This window comes from Astyanax mexicanus, chromosome 3, assembly GCF_023375975.1.
Source record: "Astyanax mexicanus isolate ESR-SI-001 chromosome 3, AstMex3_surface, whole genome shotgun sequence".
In the NCBI taxonomy this organism is placed as follows: Eukaryota; Metazoa; Chordata; class Actinopteri; order Characiformes; family Acestrorhamphidae; genus Astyanax; species Astyanax mexicanus.
This window is the reverse complement of record NC_064410.1, coordinates 1,316,832-1,335,296: the sequence shown is the minus strand read 5'-3', so window position 1 is coordinate 1,335,296 and position 18,465 is coordinate 1,316,832. Positions and strand designations below refer to the sequence as shown.

Sequence of the window (18,465 nt, the reverse complement as noted above, 5' to 3'; positions counted from 1 at the left end):
TATATATATATCTGTCTGTATGTTCTGCTCCAGCGGCTCAGTGGCTCAATAACTAGGCTATAGACCCCATTGATTTTTATGCCACAACACGTAAACTTTTATTACTGAAATGACGACCTGACTGGCAGGTTAACTGGAACTGCAACAGCAAGAGAAATCTATCATTTCCTCATTATATTTCCCCCCGGGGAGCATTTCACACAGCCTGTAATGAAATCCGGGTGAAATTGAATTAGACAGGCGTCAATAAACATAATGCCGTTTATTGATAAGCAGGCTTTAGTCTGCGCAGTGCTGTGATTACAGTGATTGTGTAGAAAGAGCTGAATCTAAAGAAAAGCAGCACCTTTTTTAAAAAGATTTCTCAAGTACGTGTTTGATCCAGCTTGATTCTTGAAAAAAAAAATCAGAATATCATTGAAAAGTTACTTTATTTCAGTAATTCAGGTCAAAATGTGAAACTCATATATTATGTATATTACACTCAGTATTACACTCACAGAGTGATCTTTTTAAGTGTTTTTTTTTTTTTGTTAATTATTACTTATATATGTGTTTTTTTTTTATTGTCTGTAAGCCATAATCGTCAACAATAAAGTAAATAAACGCTTAAAATAGATCACTCTGTGTTTAAAACATCTATAATATATGTATATGTGTATTACTGAAATAAAGTAACTTTCAATGATATTAAATTATTTTGAAGTACACTATGTCTGAATGTTGCTTTTAAATATTATTATGGGTTGGAAATTGCGATCTAAACCAGGTACCTGTGATTGATTAGCTGACTTGTGTGTCAATCAAATGCCCTCTTTCGGTAACACTTTCTATTATGACATCTCTATTAGACTCTATAACCATATTCATAACATCTTATAATGCATTCATAAGGCACTATAAACATGACTATAAATATTTATGAAAAAAGGACATGGAGTGCACAAAGACCTGTTATAATACATTATAATGGATTATAACTAATATTATATTCAAGACAGCTATAATTTATGAGGGTGTGCTTATAAGTGCTTATAAGCTGTTGTAATCATAATACATAATTCTGCAAGCTGGGGCTGAGTTCCTTGGCATTGTGGTATTGATGTATAACATGTTATAAACACAGCTAATAGATTTTTATAAATATGTGTAGCCATGTTTATAATGCCTTATGAATGCATTATAATGTGTTATGAGTGTGTTTATAGCAGGGCTAAGCCAGTCAGTCCTGTACCTGTGTGTGTGTGTATAGGTGTGTGTGTGTAGGTGTGTGTGTAGTGCTGAGAGTTGAGGCTGTTCGAAGCCTGTCATCTCTGCTCCTCTGTGGAGATCTCTCAGGAAAGAGAGGCTAATCGGGAGGAATCACCCGCTCCACTGAAGCAGAGCCGCCCCTCGTCAAGCGTCTGCTCACACCCCCCACTCACACACACCCTCACACACTCACACACACTCCATACACACCATACACACGGGTACTAACGCAGTGCGTGCAGCAGCTGGAGGTGTAGCAGCCCTCATGGACGGTTATGACAGTAGAAAGATGAATGATGCATCTTCTTTCCTTCTTCATTAGTGAGGAGTTAACTGCTAGTTAAAAGCATGACACGGACATCTGTGTCTTATCTAACCACTTCAGTTTCTGAATCAGTTTCTCTGATTTTACTATTTATAGGTTTATATTTGAGTAAAATGAACATTGTTGTTTTATTCTATAAACTACAGACATTTCTCCCAAATTCCAAATAAAAATGTTCTAATTTAGAGCATTTATTATAATTATTTGCAGAAAATGCAATGAGAAATAGCTGAAATAACAAAATAAATAATGCAAAGAAAACACGTTCATATTTATAAAGTTCAGAAAAAGAGTTCAGAAATCAATATTTGGTGGAATAACCCTGTTTTTTTTATCTTTATTTGAATACTTTTAGCTCTAATTATTAAACAGGAAAAGGGTTAAGGAGCCAATCGCACGTTTTTTTCTCTTCTTTGCATCTCCTTTAAAGAGTGAAAAAAGTGAAAAATACATACAAGTGTCCTATAACATATGAAACGTGTTATGAAACGTCAAATCATTTTCATGATTTTCCTTTATAAATCATTGGTGGTTCAAATCAGCAATTGTATTTAAGTATTTAATGAATGTAGTGTTGTTTTAGCCATGCAGCATCTGTTTATCCATTTTCATTCATGTGGATTTGGACATAGATTCACTCCTTTTTTTTTTAATAAGGGAAATTCAGCTCAAACAATCAAACAATTTTCCCTTTGTTCCAAAAGCAGCTAATCATGTGAACCATGTTTGTTGTGCAAAGTTTGCTTCTTTACTTTAGCGCTGGAGCTAGTGTGTGATGATCTCGGCCTGCAGTTTGCACAGTTGTAATTAATGTAGCGTAAGCTTCCATTACTTGTGGCTTCAGCGCTAAAGCAAAGAAGCAAACTTTGGACAGCAAACATGTTTTAGCGGATCGGCTCCGTTTGGGTGAAGCGAAAATTGTGTAAATTTTATATTTGACCGACCAGCCTGTTTTATTTGTGAGCCCACTAGCATCATCATCATCATCACCATCATCATCATCATCAGAGTTTTTTTTTTTTATCCTCCAGGTAACCTCAGCTCCAGCCAATGGCAGCAGTGCTAGCTCCACACCTTCCCGGAAGCCGCCGCCCTCCGCCCCCAAGGTACGCAAAAGCGTGAGCAGCCGAATCCACGAGGCGGTGAAGGCCATCGCCCTCTGCCACAACGTCACGCCAGTGTACGAATCCCGCGCCAACGGTGCCAGCGCCGAGCCTGAGAGCACTGAAGCTGATCGGGACTACAGTGACGACAACCGAACGTACCAGGCCTCCAGCCCTGACGAGGTCAGTGTGCTGAATTAAATACATATTATTCATACATATATGTTCCTAATTTAATTTCATTTTCAGTTCTGTATTCAATTGCCACGTTGTAATGGCACGTGTCATGGAGCATGGGGCTTGTGTTGTGTCCCGTTCTTGGGCTCCCTTTCTCCTTATAAGGGTGTTTTTTATTTCCCCGGCCATGTCCCAATTCACTAGCCAGGGCAGCGGTTGTGTATTGGACCGTGACCCTGACAACACAGGTTGGATCCCGCATGAGGATCCCGCATGTGTGTATTTTTACATTTTTTCCTTTTTTTTTTTGCGTTTACCTGCTTTGAATTCAACTGTTCTGCAATTGGGTTCAACGACCCTCTGGGCTGAAGAGCTACTATTCTCTGCAGCACTCCTTCCCAGCACTTCATTTTACAAAACAGAATTTTGTTTTGTGGCCTGCCACGTAATGGCTAAAATTAATTTTATTTACAGTAAGCTTAGATTTCCAGATTTCCACTAAGGCTGGGTGCAGCAGCATTAGCATTAGCAGCTAATAGCTAATCACCGCCCGACAACGCTACACTGAGGAACCCTGAGTGTTTTCGTAAGACAGGGTGAGATTAGCTAGCGGTTCATCACGCATAGCTTGTTTTAACATGGTAAACACGCAGACTACAGTCTGATATACTCACCTCTAGTGTTTAGCGCAGTTAGCAGCTAATGCTAATATTGCTCCAGCTTGAGTGCTGGAGAACTAAACTAAAAATCCTGTATAACGTTATATGTATAGAGTTATGTGTGGCTTTACTGCTCTTTAATGCTTGATTAGTTAAATTCTTACATAAGGAGCACCAGATTATAAGGTGCAGTGATGATTTTTGTGGGAAAATTAAAGGATTTTAAGTGCATTTTATTGTGTGAAAAATACAGTAACTTAGAGAAAGATTACTCTATAGACTAAATTACTCTAAATAAAGGTTTTAAGAGGTATAAATAATATTTGCCATGCAGAACTAAAGAAGGTTAATCAGCACTCTTCTGAGGGTTAATTGTCCATAATCCTCGACTTCTTTTCTTTCTCTTTCTCTTTTTATCGTTTCTTTCTTTCTGAATGCTGGATTTCATGACCTGCCAGAACAGATTGCTGCTTGATCCTAAATAATAAGCTGCTCAAATGCTCTGGCCTCCTGCCTCCTGTGTAATTCTATACTCCGGCCTGTTCGGCGTTTATGAGCACACTACTCTAGAATTTACTGCCCCACTGAATTATAATATAGACATTTAGTTATTAGAGAAATCTGAGAGCAGTAATAAATATGAGGGCTGGGAGTCGCTCACACGTGAGGAAGCTTTCTGTTGAGATATTTAGTGAGTATTTATGGTTTAGTGTTTCTGTGACTTCAGTGCTTGTAGAGGTGATTAATTAGATGCAGAGATACAGAAATCTCTGATCATATTTCACACAGTAGCAGCGATATCAATTACAATTACGTTATTAAACATTTCAGATGTGTTTCACTGTACAGTACATTAAAATATCATGATATTTCAAGAATACACTACTGCAACAAAATTAAAATTTTATATTATTAATGCATACGATTTGATATGATATAGCACACCCCTAATAACTGAGATATTAAAAAATACAAAAATGTTATCAGATTTGTAACATAATGGAGTCAATGGTCCAGAATGATCAGTCATGATACTAATAATAATAATGCACTGCAAATATCTCCATATATCCAGAATTAAAGTAAAATATGTGATACTGTACAGATATAATATAGTCTCTAGTCGATATATAATGGAAAATGAGAACAGTTTGAATTAAATTTTTGCTAAAAACAGTAAAAAAAGTAGTACCCTGTGATGATTTTTAATTAGTGTATTTAAAACATTAACATATGCATATTTAAATGAAAATAACATAACCCGACTAGCACAGCTGGAGCAACATTAGCATTAGCTGCTAACCACAGCTATAGCTCTGTCGCCATTCAGAGGCTCGTTCATCGGCCTGTAGTCTGCGTGTTTACCGCGTTAAAACAAAATACGTAGGACAAACCACTAGCTAATATGATCCTGACTTTCTAGAACACTCAGTGGTTAGCTGCTAATGCTAACGCTGCTGCACCCAGCCTTAGTGGAAATTTGGAGATCTTAAAAAAATTAATAAATAAATAAAAAATAAACCCAACACCACCCAGCAGTGAGACCTGCTAAATTAGAAAGGAAACATAGTGACACCCCTGTTCCTACTAGTGTTGCATACAATGCGCCTGATGTATGAAAATAGACCAGAAAATAGTGTGAAAAATACATTATCGGATCAGGACTTTGTATCAATATTAGATACTCAAAATCAAATGTGTGTGTATATATATATATATATATATATATTTGTTTAGTTTAACACCGTACACTACATAAACCAGACTAAATAATACAATAGTTATAGTGTTGTAATATGTTTGTTTGTTTTTTTGTTTTTTTCCCCCCAAAAGCGTATTTTTGCTTGTTTCTTTATGTTACTCCGACTACAGAATTCATCTCCTGCTTTCTGTACATATAGAAGTCTTATAGGGGTTGTAAAAGATAAGGAGAAAAAACTGTCCATCTGTTCAGGTAGAATTGCCTGTCCTGTCTCCTTACTTGATATGTCTATTTATTTATTTCCTTTAATGCTCATGTCTTATCTCCTCCATTGTCTCCTCTTGCCAAGTGATCAATATTTAATTTTCTCAGGGAGACGAGTGCTCAGTGTTTAGTTGGAGTCCTCTGTCTGTGTGCGAGAGCATGCCTTTCATCTGCAGCCCCGTCCTCACTGTCCCCCGTCCTCAATGTGTTCAAGGCCTCTGCTGCTACATCCTTACTAACATAGCATAGAGAAATTCTATGATGCTATGCTATGGTGTATTCTGAAACTGAAACACCTGTCATCATTTTAGTGTGGAATTTTAGGTTTCATGGTTAAATTGGAGCAGCCTGGTGTCCAATCGTCATTAATTGCACATTGCACCAGTAAGAGCAGAGTTCTGCTCTAAATATTACAATGCACACAACATTATGGGGACATACCAGAATTCAAAAGAGGACAAATTGTTGGTGCTTGCTTGCTGGAGCATCTGTGACCAAGACAGCAAGTCTTTGTGATGCATCAAGAGCCACGGTATCCAGGGTAATGTCAGCCAGCATACCACCAAGAAGGACCCACCACATCCAACAGGATTAACTGTGGACGCTGTAAGAGGAAGCTGTCTGAAAGGGATGTTCGGGTGCTAACCCGGATTGTATCCAAAAAACATAAAACCACGGCTGATCAAATCACGCAGAATTCAATGTTCACCTCAACTCTCCTGTTTCCAACAGAACTGTCCGGGTAATTAAACCAAACATGCTAAATTATCCTGCTGAAAAATGCCAGTTGAAAGCCCTGCTGTGAGAGGAAGAAACACATCTCACGTATCTCTGAGCTGTTTATATGGATATGTGGATATTTTATGTTAATTTTAATTGTGTTAGTGTAGTGTTTTTAGTGCATTTTTCTGAGCTCTGGTGTTGTCTGGTGTGTTGTGCAGGTAGCTCTGGTGCGCTGGACCGAGAGTGTGGGACTGACCCTGGTGAACAGAGACCTGACCTCCCTACAGCTGAAAACTCCCGCAGGACAGATCCTGACCTTCTGCATCCTTCAGATCTTCCCCTTCACCTCCGAGAGCAAGCGCATGGGCATCATCGTCAGGGTATGCACTGCTCTCAACAGTACACATAGAATTCAGTATTCATCAGTAAAAGCACTCTTATTAAAGAGTTTCAGTGAATTTCCTTTAGCACCGGGGCTGGAGCAGTATTAGCATTAGCCGCTAACTGCTGCACTAGCTCTTTTACTGTTTAGAGGTGAGTGTATTGGACTTTTACTGTGTTAAAACAAACTATGTGAGACAAACAATCTTAGATAGAGATAGAAAGAGATAACGTTATGATGAAACTGGCTCTCATCAGGACTGTTCAAAGAAAAGAGGGAGTTCCCAGCCTAGATTTAAATTTCTACTCTGATATGCAAAAATTCGGTACTATTGTTCAATATGTCTGTTACTCTGGAAACATGGAAGCATCAATAGTTAAACAGCTGCTGTTCATCCCTAAATACACTGATACTCAAATCAAACACCAGATTATAAGGCGCATATTAAGCGACAATAGTAAGGAACAGAGGTGTCGCCATGTTTCCCCTCTAATGGGTAAAGTCAAACGAGCGAGCGCTGGAAATTTAGACTGACTAGATAGACTGTGAGGATGCCTAAGTGTTCCAGTTAGCCAGGATGCTATTAGCTAGCGGGTCGTCTTACGCAGCTTGTTTTAACGCGGTTAACATGCAGACTACAGTCTGATATACCTACCTCTGAACAGAGTTATAGCTAGTGCTGTGGTTAGCGGCTAATGCTAATACTGCTCCAGCCTTACTGCTGAAGAAACTTTATTGAAACTCCTGTATAACTCTGTTCTTCAGTGGAGTGTGTTCACTGCTCCTTCTTACCTTACTGATAAAATTCATACATAAGGAGCACTGTCAATTTTTGGTAAAAATTAAAGGATTTTAAGTGCACCTTAAAGTGCGATAAATATTGTAGTTTTTCTCTTGATCAGTGCCAGCGGCTACAAGACCTAAACCCTAAAGCAATGACTGATACGTTCCTTTTTAACAGTAGACTAGCTCTTCTGTTCATATAATTCTGTTCTTTCAATCATACCTTTGCTGCTCTTTGTTTTTCAGGATGAAGCCACAGGTGAGATCACCTTTTACATGAAGGGAGCGGACGTCGCCATGGCGAGCATTGTGCAGTACAACGACTGGCTAGAGGAAGAGGTAAAGGTGTTCATTATTCACTTTAGTGAGCTCCCAAGAAGCCTAAGACACCTATTATCCATCTTTTTTTTTTTTTAGCTCCATTAAGCATATAACATATTTTTTGAAGTACAGAGTTATACAGGAGTTTCAGTAAAGTTTAGTTCTCCAGCACTCAGGCTGGAGCAGCATTAGCATTAGCCGCTAACTGCTATTTCACCTTTTAGAGGTGAGTATTACTGTCCTGTAGCCTGTTGCTAACCCTGGATAGCACTGCTGGAGCAGCATTAGCACTAGCCGCTAACCACAGTGCTAAGCTCTAGCTCTTTCACCCTTCAGAGGTGAATATATGCGTGTTTGCCGTGTTAAAACCATGTTTTAAGCTACGTGGGACAAATACTAGCTAAAATCGCCCTGGCTTACCCGAACACTCTCCAGCCTTAGTGCTGGAGAAATTTAGGAATCTAAGCGTACTGTAAAAAAAAAAAAAAACTGAAATAAACAGTTTTCAGGAAAGACATCTGTGTAGATTAACTTCCAGCTTTATTTATTATTATTACTTTTTTTTAAGAATAACAGTTTTGTTTACTTAACTTAACTTAGCTTTACTTAACTTAACTTAGTTATCCCATCTCCCTCACCACCTCCCAGCGGTGAGACAATACCTGCTAGTTACGAGTTAGAAGAAAAACATGGTGACACCACTATTCCTTACTAGTGAAGCATAATGCGCTTTATACAATAATAGGTGTAGAAATAGTTACAATTTGATGGTCGTAATGTTTGATGCAGCAATGCTCAATGCTTGATGAATGTATTGATGTATTAATGAATCGGAGCATAACAATTTAAGTGAAGTGAACTTTCTGCTTCTTTAAACTGAATCATTTGCATCATTATCAAATTTATCATCATCATGAAGGACAGACACAGATGCAGACAACACAATAGCGATGTTCATAATGCTATTGACGATATGCAGTCGATGTGCACCGGAGGTGACGCTTATTAATTAATGAGTGCCCTAAATAAAGGCTCTGTTCCTGGGAGGCAGTGCATCGCTGCATGTCATAACCCGGACTGTGCTGATAATGATGTGGGGGTGTGTCCGCGCTTGTCAATAAGCAATCAGAGCGTCAGCGACAACCTATCGGGTTTTCATATCAAAACTAAACCGCCGCCCCACTTCTTTACAGCCGGGTGATGTGAGATTAGCTCAAGGCTGTTTTATTCAGGATTGATTCTATGTGAGTGTGAGCCGGATAAGTCTGCGTCTGTATATTTATATGCATGTGACATTGAAATGTATGCCACTTAAGGTCATCGTTAGTTATTTAGTTAGTTATTTAGTTAGTTAGGGTGCGGGAAACACATTTGATGTTCTCAAATATACTTAAGCAATAATACACTCGAGGTTTGTGCTATAACGTGTAATATTAGCACTGCTGTGCTGAGCTCGAGTGTATTATTGCGATATATTTATACCACAGTTATACTCATTATTATCACTGTTTATTGAAAGATTTGAAAAAGTCAAAGAGGAGGAGAAAAGAAAAAAGGATCTGTTTGGATATAAACACTAAACTCCGCCAGTTAAAATACAGTAGTTCCATTGCTGCTCTGTCTGTTTGTAGCTGCTCTGTTTGTGGCGGAGTAATACATTAATACATGGAGAGCTTCGGTTACAGTGCATTACCGGCTGAGAGCGGTACTCATAGAACGCCTCTCAGCCACTCATAAAACATACAATATCACATGCAGTTTTTAATATCATGCTTAAAGTCATTAATGCAGAGTTGTGTTTCCCGCAGTGTGGAAACATGGCCAGAGAAGGACTTCGCACGTTGGTGGTGGCTAAGAAGTCTCTGTCTGAAGAACAGTATCAGGACTTTGAGGTATAGAAGAACGTGCTGCAAAACTTCGCTCACTATACTGACATTCATTAGATTTATTAGATTTATTACATTCTCACACACTTATACCCAATACTGTAAAACAGTAACTAAAAAAGTAGATATAAAAAATGCCCAATATTAAAGTGTTAATGAAGCTTTGCTGTACTTCTAACTACCATCACTTTAAATCGGTCTCTCTGTCTCTGGTTTCTCTCTCTTGTTCTCATCTCTTGTCTCTTTCTGGTTTCTCTTTTCTAATTGTTTTTCTACTTTTTCTGTTTTCTCCCTCTTTGTTTTTTTCTCTCTGGTTTATGGTCTCATTGCTTTGGTCTGGCATCATCTCTCTGCTTTCATTCTGGTCACCTGGGTCTTTCTGGTTCATGTCTTTCTCTCTGGTCTAATTTTCTGGTCTCTCTCTCTGTTCTCTTTCTTAGATTTCATGTCTCTTTCTGGTGTCTCTCTCTCTCTCTCTGGTCTCTATTTCTGGTCTCCTCTTTCTGGTTTCTCTTTCCTAATAGTCTTGTATCTCATCTTTTTCTGGTTTCTCTCTTTTTGGTCTCTTTTGTATGGTTTCATTGCTTTGGTCTCTGGTATCATCTTTCTGGTCTCAGTCTGGTCTCTTTCTCCTTCTTTTCATCTTTCTGGTCTCTTTAGTTTCTCTCTAGTCTCTTTCTCTCTCTCTGGTCTCTTTCTCTCTAGTCTCATTCTCTCTCTTTCTGGTCTCTTTCTCCCTTGTCCCATCTTCCTGGTCTCTTTTTGGTCTCTTAATCCTTCATCTCTTCTTTCTGGTCTCTCTCTGGTCTCTTAATCCTTTGTCTCGTCTTCCTGGTTTCTTTCTCTCAGGTCTCTCTCTCTCTGGTCTCCTTCTCCCTGATCACTTTCTCGCTTGTCTCTCTCTCTTTCTCCCTGGTCTCATCTTGCTGGTTTCTCTGCTGGTCTGTTTTATTGTATTTCTGATTGTATTGGCTGTAGGAAGTGCAGTTCCAGCTTCAGTCAGGGTGTTGATTTTGCTGTATTGTGTTCAGTCTCACACTCTCTTTCTCTTTCTCTCTCTGTCTCCTCTGTTTCTCGATAGAGTCGGTATAACCAGGCGAAGCTGAGTCTGCATGATCGAGGTCTGAAGGTGGCAGCAGTGGTGGAGAGTCTGGAGAGGGAGATGGAGCTGCTCTGTCTGACCGGAGTAGAGGATCAGTTACAGGCTGATGTCAGACCCACACTGGAGCTTCTCCGCAACGCCGGCATCAAGGTCCAACCACCATCACTACTGATATAATACTTATCTCTGTTTATATCCCTATAATGTGTTTGTTTTCCCTGAGTGTGATTGGATGATCAGTTGTAATGAAATTGGTGTCAATATACAAATTTATGAGTATGAAAAATTCAGTTCTGCTCAGATCATTTTATTTTGTTAAATATATAAATTCTAATGTTTATATTCTCTGTATATATTTCAGATCTGGATGCTGACGGGGGATAAGCTGGAGACGGCTACCTGTATAGCTAAGAGCTCTCACCTGGTGTCCAGAAGCCAAGATATTCACGTGTTCAGACCGGTTGGTGCAGCTTTGACTATTTAAGGTTTTTTTTTTTTTTACGCTAATTCAGGATTCAGTCGATTTTATTGAGTTATAAATATGTGCTCGGTTTGTGTTGCTGTTGATTTAGGTGTCTAATCGAGGTGAAGCTCATCTGGAGCTGAATGCGTTCAGGAGGAAACATGACTGTGCTCTGGTCATCTCCGGAGACTCTCTGGAGGTAGGACACTACAAAGCTGATCACAAACTTTAGCATGATGGCCTTTTCTATTAAAATATTGGACATCTAAGCTTACTGTAAGTAGACAGAATCACTTAACTCACCCAAATAAACAGTTTTCATGAGATAAATGTGTGTAGATCAATTTCCAGGACTTGTTTTCCCCCAGCTGCAAAAGCTGCTGGAATTAGAATGCTCCCCCAATTACCGAACCCTTTACTTTCTGCTTAAAATACCCTATATTAACTGTTCCAATGTATACCTAAGCTTATATTGTAATAAAAACAACTCTCAACATGATATTGGTAGCTATTAATGTGTGTATTAATGCATATTTTTTATTCACTGGGCTTATTTGTGGGACCGCATCTTTGCCTACGCTACCTATAGGAGGAACAGTAAATTGTGTGTATTTTTTTGTTGTTATTTCAGGTTTGTCTGCGTTATTATGAGCATGAGTTTGTGGAGTTGGCGTGTCAGTGTCCTGCTGTGGTCTGCTGCCGCTGTTCTCCCACCCAGAAAGCCCAGATCGTCAGACTCCTCCAGCAGCACACGGCCAACCGGACCTGCGCCATCGGTCAGATCTCACTCTTCTCTTACTCTTTTCTCTGTCCTTTCTCACTCTCCCCTCACTCTTCTCTCTCACTCTTTTCCCTCTCTATTCTCTCACTCCTCTCCCTCTCCTGCTTTTCCTCATGCATTAAGTGCTGTTGTCCACTAGGTGGCAATCAGAGAGCAGAATGACAGGGTGGTTCTTCACTTAACAGAAATAAATGAAACTTAGCAGTAGACAAGGAGAAGGAGGAATAGAAAAGGAGAAGGTGGTGGAGAGGAGAGGAGGAAGAGGACAGGAGGAGTAGGAAAGGAGGATGAGGAAAGGAAAAGGAGGAGGAAGAGGACGAGGAGAGGAGGAGTAGGAAAGGAGAAGGAAGAGAGGACCACTAAGAGAGAAGGAGTAAGAAAAGAGGAGGAGGAGGAAGAGAGGTGCAATAGGAAAGGAGAAGAGGAGCAGTAGGGAAGAAGAAGGAAGGGGGGGAAGTAGGTAGGAAATGAGAAGATAAGGAGTAGAAAAGGAGGAGGTGAAGGAAAGAAGATGGAGGAGTGGGAAAGGAGGAGATGGTGGATATGAAGAGTAGGAAAGAACGTTTACAAATCCAACCTTTATAAATGTTTTATTCATATTCGTATTCATTTAATACCTTGTTTGTTTAGGTGATGGAGGAAATGATGTCAGTATGATTCAGGCTGCAGACTGTGGAATTGGCATTGAAGGAAAGGTAATATAATGGTTTTTAATGATTCAGTTTTTCATTTTTGAAACGATTATTAGGAATAATCTCATGAGTAATAAATGTGTAATTAACACTAAGAATTCCAGTAGCCTCCGTTCATTAGTACTGTTTTATCACTGTTTTTATAGGAGGGAAAGCAGGCGTCTCTAGCCGCGGATTTCTCCATAACTCAGTTTAAGCACATCGGCCGGCTGCTCGTGGTCCACGGCCGGAACAGCTACAAGCGCTCAGCGGCTCTCGGACAGTTCGTGATGCACCGCGGCATGATCATCTCCACCATGCAGGTTAGAGACGCACCTCACCAAGATAAAAATAAGAGAGCAATTTTACCAAATTAAAAACCTCTGGAATATAATCAAGAGGAAGATGGATGATCACAAACCATCAAACCACCAAACTGAACTGCTTGAATTTTTACACCAGGAGTAAAGCAGCATAAAGTTATCCAAAAGCAGTGTGTAAGACTGGTGGAGGAGATGCATGAAATTAAAACTGTGATTAAAAACCCTCAGGGTTATTCCACCGAATATTGAATTGATTTCTGAACTCTTAAAACTTTATGAATAAGATCTGAAAGCTCTTCATCTTTTTTGTTGTTATTTCAGTCATTTCTCATTTTCTGCAAAAAAAATAAATGCTCTAAATGAGAATATTTTTATTTGTAATTTGGGAGAAATGTTGTCTGTAGTTTATAGAATAAAACAACAATGTTCATTTTACTTAAACATAAACCTATAAATAGCAAAATCAGAGAAACCGATTCAGAAACTGAAGTGATCTTTTTTTAAATATCAATTCAAATTCAAAGCTCATATTTGCATCATTTTTACATCATAATTTTTATTTTTCCTCAGGCTGTGTTTTCCTCCATTTTCTACTTTGCTTCAGTTCCTCTGTATCAGGGCTTCCTCATGGTCGGGTAGGGAACTTCTAACACTGATTTCTGATTTTATATTTTTATAAATGGATTTATTATTCCAGCATTTATTAGATTGTTCTTGTGTTTTTAGCTATGCTACAATCTACACCATGTTTCCTGTGTTCTCATTGGTGCTGGACCAAGACGTGAAGCCGGAGATGGCTTTGCTGTACCCAGAACTCTATAAAGATCTCACCAAGGTAATTCTACAACATAGAAACAGTAACAGCTTACTTTTTTATTTGTTGATTAAGCTTTTCTATTAAACTTATACTATCAACTATTCAATAATTTATCATTCATTGTTTAACATTCAGGTTTGGTACTTTTTTCATTATTTTTAACTTTCATTCTCTCCTCTAATTCTCTCCCATTATAGGGTCGGTCGTTATCATTCAAAACCTTTCTTATCTGGGTTTTGATAAGCGTGTATCAAGGTAAAAAATATTTATATATGTTTTTTTTTAATGCACCTTTTACAGAAATAACTGTTTCTTTCAATCAGAAGCCAAAATAATTATTTCAGCAATAATAATAATAATGTTTAAATCAACCCAATATTGTGTCTCATCTCGTGAAATGATAGCTTATTTATTTAAAAATATTTTTAAAAGAAAAAAATCGAGAAAAATCTCGTCTCGTTCTCGTCTCGCGAAATCAATATTGTGTCTCATCTCATCTCGTCTCATGAGATGATAACTTACAAAATATTTAAAAATAATATATAGTAATAGTTTTATAAAAATCTTGTCTCGTTCTCGTCTCATGAACCCAAATTTTGTGTCTCATCTTGTCTCATGCCATTAGATGATTACTTACAAAAAATATAAATATATATATATATATAGTTACAGTATTGTAAAAATGTTGTCTCGTTCTCGTCTCATGAACCCAATATTGTGTCTCATCTCGTCCCGTCTCGTCTCACGTCATTAAATGACTACTTTAAAAATATATTTTTTTAAATATATAGTAATAGTATTATAAAAATTTTCTTGTAATTTCTCGAGAATTCAATATCTTTGAGTATGTATGATGTAGGTATGATGACAAAAATAAAACCAGTCATACATATATCTTTTTTTTATGTGGAATTAAAGGGAAAAGGAATGTGAAAGCTGTGAGTAATGATCTGCAGTGTATTAAAAGTCTGAATCTGAAGTTCAGGCCGGAAGCCAGCTCTCTCGCGCTCTCGCTCTCTTGCACTCTCTCTTGCGCTCTCTCTTGCGCCCTCTCTCTCTCGTGCTCTCTCTCTCGCGCTCTTGCGCTCTCTCTTGCGCCCTCTCTCTCGTGCTCTCGCTCTCTCTCTCGTGCTCTCGCTCTCTCTCGCGCTCTCGCTCTCTCTCGCGCTCTCGCTCTTGCGCTCTCTCTTGCGCTCTCTCTTGCGCTCTCGCTCTCGTGCTCTCGCTCTCTCTCTCTCGCTCTTGCGCTCTCTCTTGTGCCCTCTCTCTCGTGCTCTCGCTCTCTCTCTCGTGCTCACGCTCTCTCTTGTGCTCTCGCTCGCTCACGCTTTTGCACCCCCCCTTTTGCGCTCTCTCTCTCGTGCTCTCGCTCTCTCTCTTGCGCTCTCTCTTGCGCTCTCTCTCTCGTGCTCCCGCTCTCTCTCGCGCTCTTGCGCTCTCTCTTGCGCTCTCTCTCTCTCGTGCTCTCGCTCTCTCTCTCGTGCTCTCTCGCGCGCTCTCGCTCTTGCGCTCTCTCTTGCGCTCTCGCTCTTGCGCTCTCTCTTGCGCGCTCTCTCTCTCGTGCTCTCGCTCTCTCTCTCTCGCTCTTGCGCTCTCTCTTGTGCCCTCTCTCTCGTGCTCTCGCTCTCTCTCTCATGCTCTTGCTCTCTCTCGTGCTCTCACTCGCTCACGCTTTTGCACCCCCCCTTTTGCGCTCTCGTGCTCTCGCTCTCTCTCTCGCTCTCTTACGCTCTCTCTTGTGCTCTCTCTCTCGTGCTCCCGCTCTCTCTTGCGCTCTCTCTCTCTCTCGTGCTCTCGCTCGCTCACGCTTTTGCACCCCCTTTTTGCGCTCTCTCTCTCGCTCTCTTGCGCTCTCTCTTGCGCTCTCTCTCTCGTGCTCCCGCTCTCTCTCGCTCTCTTGCGCTCTCTCTCTGTCGAGCTCTTGCTCTCTCTCTCGTGCTCTCTCGCGCTCTCTCTCGCGGCTCGTCTGGTTTCTCGCGGCGTAAACGGATACAGTCGCTGCTGCAGGCGGGAAAGATCAGTGTCCCTGTCGGAGCGTGACATCCCGACAGCTCCTGCTTTTTAATTAAACCTCAATACGCAGAGAAAAGCGGCAGCGGAGGAAATCCGAGCGACGGCCTCATTTAATCCAGCGGTTAACTCTGAGGAATGTACCGGCCTCGTCTGCTCCGAATGAAGAGCAGCAATTATACCATCAGTCAGAGGCCATTAGACCGAGCCGGCCGGCGTTTATGATTAAAATGAAAGCGGAGACGAGATACAGTCAGAACGAGAAGTGAACGAGCAAACCCACGGATCACCAGCTTCACCACAAACTAGATAAAATAAAGTATAAATTGATCCATTACATGATTATTTATTACTTACAGATTATTTATATTATAACGATATTGTAAAAATCTTGTCTCGTTCTCGTCTCAGTCTCGTCTCGGGAACCCAATATCATGTCTTGTCTTGTTTTGTCTTGTCATTAGTTGATTACTTACAAATATTTACAAAAATATATATAGTAAAAGTATTATTAAAATATTTTTCCACACTGAGTATTAATATTTATAATGCACAGTGTGGAATCAGGTTCTCTCTGGTGATTTAGATCGTTATCTATCACATCGGTCACTAATACTCAGCGCTTCCCCTCCTGTCCTGCAGGGGGCATCCTGATGTACGGCGCTCTGGTGCTGTTTGATCAGGAGTTCGTGCACGTGGTGGCGATCTCCTTCACGGCGCTGGTGCTCACCGAGCTCCTGATGGTGGCGCTGATGGTGAGAACGTGGCACTGGCTGATGGTGGTGGCGGAGTTCTTCAGCCTCGGCTGCTACCTCGCCTCGCTGGCCTTCCTCAACGAGTACTTCGGTAAGAGAGCGCCCCCTATACTCCAGACTCTGGTACTGTCATTAGACTTTTTGACTCCTCATTCGTGGTTGGTCGTTATCGCAAGACTGCCGAAAATAATCTGCACTGTTTATATATATATATTAAAAAATAACATAAGGGCCATTTCACCGAATGGGAGCCATTTGCTTGTTGTAAATCTTCCAAATTAAACTTATTTTTTTTATCTTTTTTTAACTCTGAATCTAATAGCATATATATTCAATTATTTAAAGTATGTACTGCTCAATCTCAGGCAGCTTTAATTTTTTTTTTTATTATTATTATTATTATTAATAATAATTTTTTTTTTAAGTCTTTATTGTAAAGATAGTCAAATAATTAGTATTTGTGACAAAAAAAGTACTCCTGTTACTGCCACTCACTCCTGTTACTGGAACTCACTCCTGTTACTGGAACTCACTCCTGTTACTGCCACTCACTCCTGTTACTGCCACTCACTCCTGTTACTGCCACTCACTCCTGTTACTGCCACTCACTCCTGTTACTGCCACTCACTCCTGTTACTGCCACTCACTCCTGTTACTGGAACTCACTCCTGTTACTGGAACTTTAAAAATAAACCAGTAAGATCAGATACACACAAAAAAAATAATAATAATAGTGAGTGAATTTAAATTTGTTTTTCCCATGATCTTCTTTAGAAGAACCAGCTGCTGATGTCACTTCCTGTTGTAGATGTGACTTCCTGTTGTAGAATGTTTCAGATGATCAGGGTAATGTGTTACGGTAACAGGACTGAGTGAAACACAACAGGGACACAACTAAAATGTGCTAAAATCGGTAAAATCTGTTATATCGTCATTATCAGAAATGTTAATGAGGTCCTGTTCATTTATTATATGATAAGGAACAATGAAATTATTGTGAAAGTCCTAGATGTGGGTGTCCCAATATACTTTTTGTCCATATACTGTAGTGTAGCTGATCTGTCTCACTGCTCTAAAGCTCTGTCTCTTCCTCTCGCTGTCTCTCTGTCCTCACTGCTGCTGCTCTTTGTCTCTTCGTCTCTCTGGCTTCTGCTCAGGTATAGGTAGAGTGTCGTTAGGATCTTTTCTGGGTAGGTGCTTCATTGCCTGGATACCTGTCGACATGCTCATCCCTCCTGCTCTCGTCTTTATCATTACCTTTCTCTCTTTTCCCACAAACTCCTGTTTAAAACGGTACCCAGCTTTACTCGTGTGACGTCCACAACGTTTCATCTCACTGTGAAATCAGTGTGTTCTTGTGAATCAGTGATGCCTGTTCTTCATTTTCTTTCAGAACATTCCACTATCACTACTCACTAATATCACTACTGCCCTGCTCCTCACTCGATTCACCATCTCACTATCTTTCCTTCTTTTATCATCAATTCCAGCCTAAATCTTCCATTTTTACAGAGGTGGAAAAAGTACTGAAAAATTGTAATTGAGTTAAAGTACCTTTACTTTGCTAAAATTCTACTCAAGTAAAAGTACCATCTAAAAATCTACTCGAGTAAAAGTAAAAAAGTACTCAATTTAAAATGTACTTTAAGTAAAAATTACATAGTTACTTTTAATTATTTGATGTAAAAATAGTACAAACAAGTCATAAATTAAATTGTTTTTAATGAACTATTATTCCACATTGCCACATTGCAAATTATTTTTTTTTCCCCCAGCATTTAGTTTTACTCAGTAATTGGGAGTTTTCCAATGTAGCAAAGTGAATTACTTGTGTCAAAATGTACTTGAGAACTTGAAAATTACAAATTACTCATAAAATCTACTCAATTACAGTAACTTTAGATAATCGTAATTCATTACTTTTCACCTCTGCGTTTTACAGCGGCGAGTGGTAAACAGTTTTAAAG

The 18,465-nt window shown here is 39.6% G+C and overlaps 1 protein-coding gene across 4 annotated transcripts in view; it reads left to right on the top strand.

Annotated features, from left to right (window-relative positions):
• atp9b (ATPase phospholipid transporting 9B) overlaps positions 1-18,465 on the top strand; it is a 54,168-nt gene that overhangs the window by 30,780 nt on the left and 4,923 nt on the right. For 3 of the 4 annotated variants that reach the window (XM_022667342.2, XM_049475714.1, XM_022667344.2), the window contains 15 exons: positions 2,608-2,862; positions 6,423-6,584; positions 7,616-7,708; positions 9,499-9,582; positions 10,658-10,828; positions 11,040-11,138; positions 11,251-11,340; positions 11,773-11,917; positions 12,553-12,617; positions 12,761-12,916; positions 13,487-13,551; positions 13,643-13,751; positions 13,931-13,988; positions 16,386-16,589; positions 17,656-17,688. In XM_022667342.2, coding sequence (XP_022523063.2) covers positions 2,608-2,862; positions 6,423-6,584; positions 7,616-7,708; positions 9,499-9,582; positions 10,658-10,828; positions 11,040-11,138; positions 11,251-11,340; positions 11,773-11,917; positions 12,553-12,617; positions 12,761-12,916; positions 13,487-13,551; positions 13,643-13,751; positions 13,931-13,988; positions 16,386-16,589; positions 17,656-17,688 — 1,789 coding nt within the window. The remainder of the gene's footprint in view (positions 1-2,607; positions 2,863-6,422; positions 6,585-7,615; positions 7,709-9,498; positions 9,583-10,657; positions 10,829-11,039; positions 11,139-11,250; positions 11,341-11,772; positions 11,918-12,552; positions 12,618-12,760; positions 12,917-13,486; positions 13,552-13,642; positions 13,752-13,930; positions 13,989-16,385; positions 16,590-17,655; positions 17,689-18,465) is intronic. The other variant, XM_022667343.2, reaches the window with a different exon arrangement.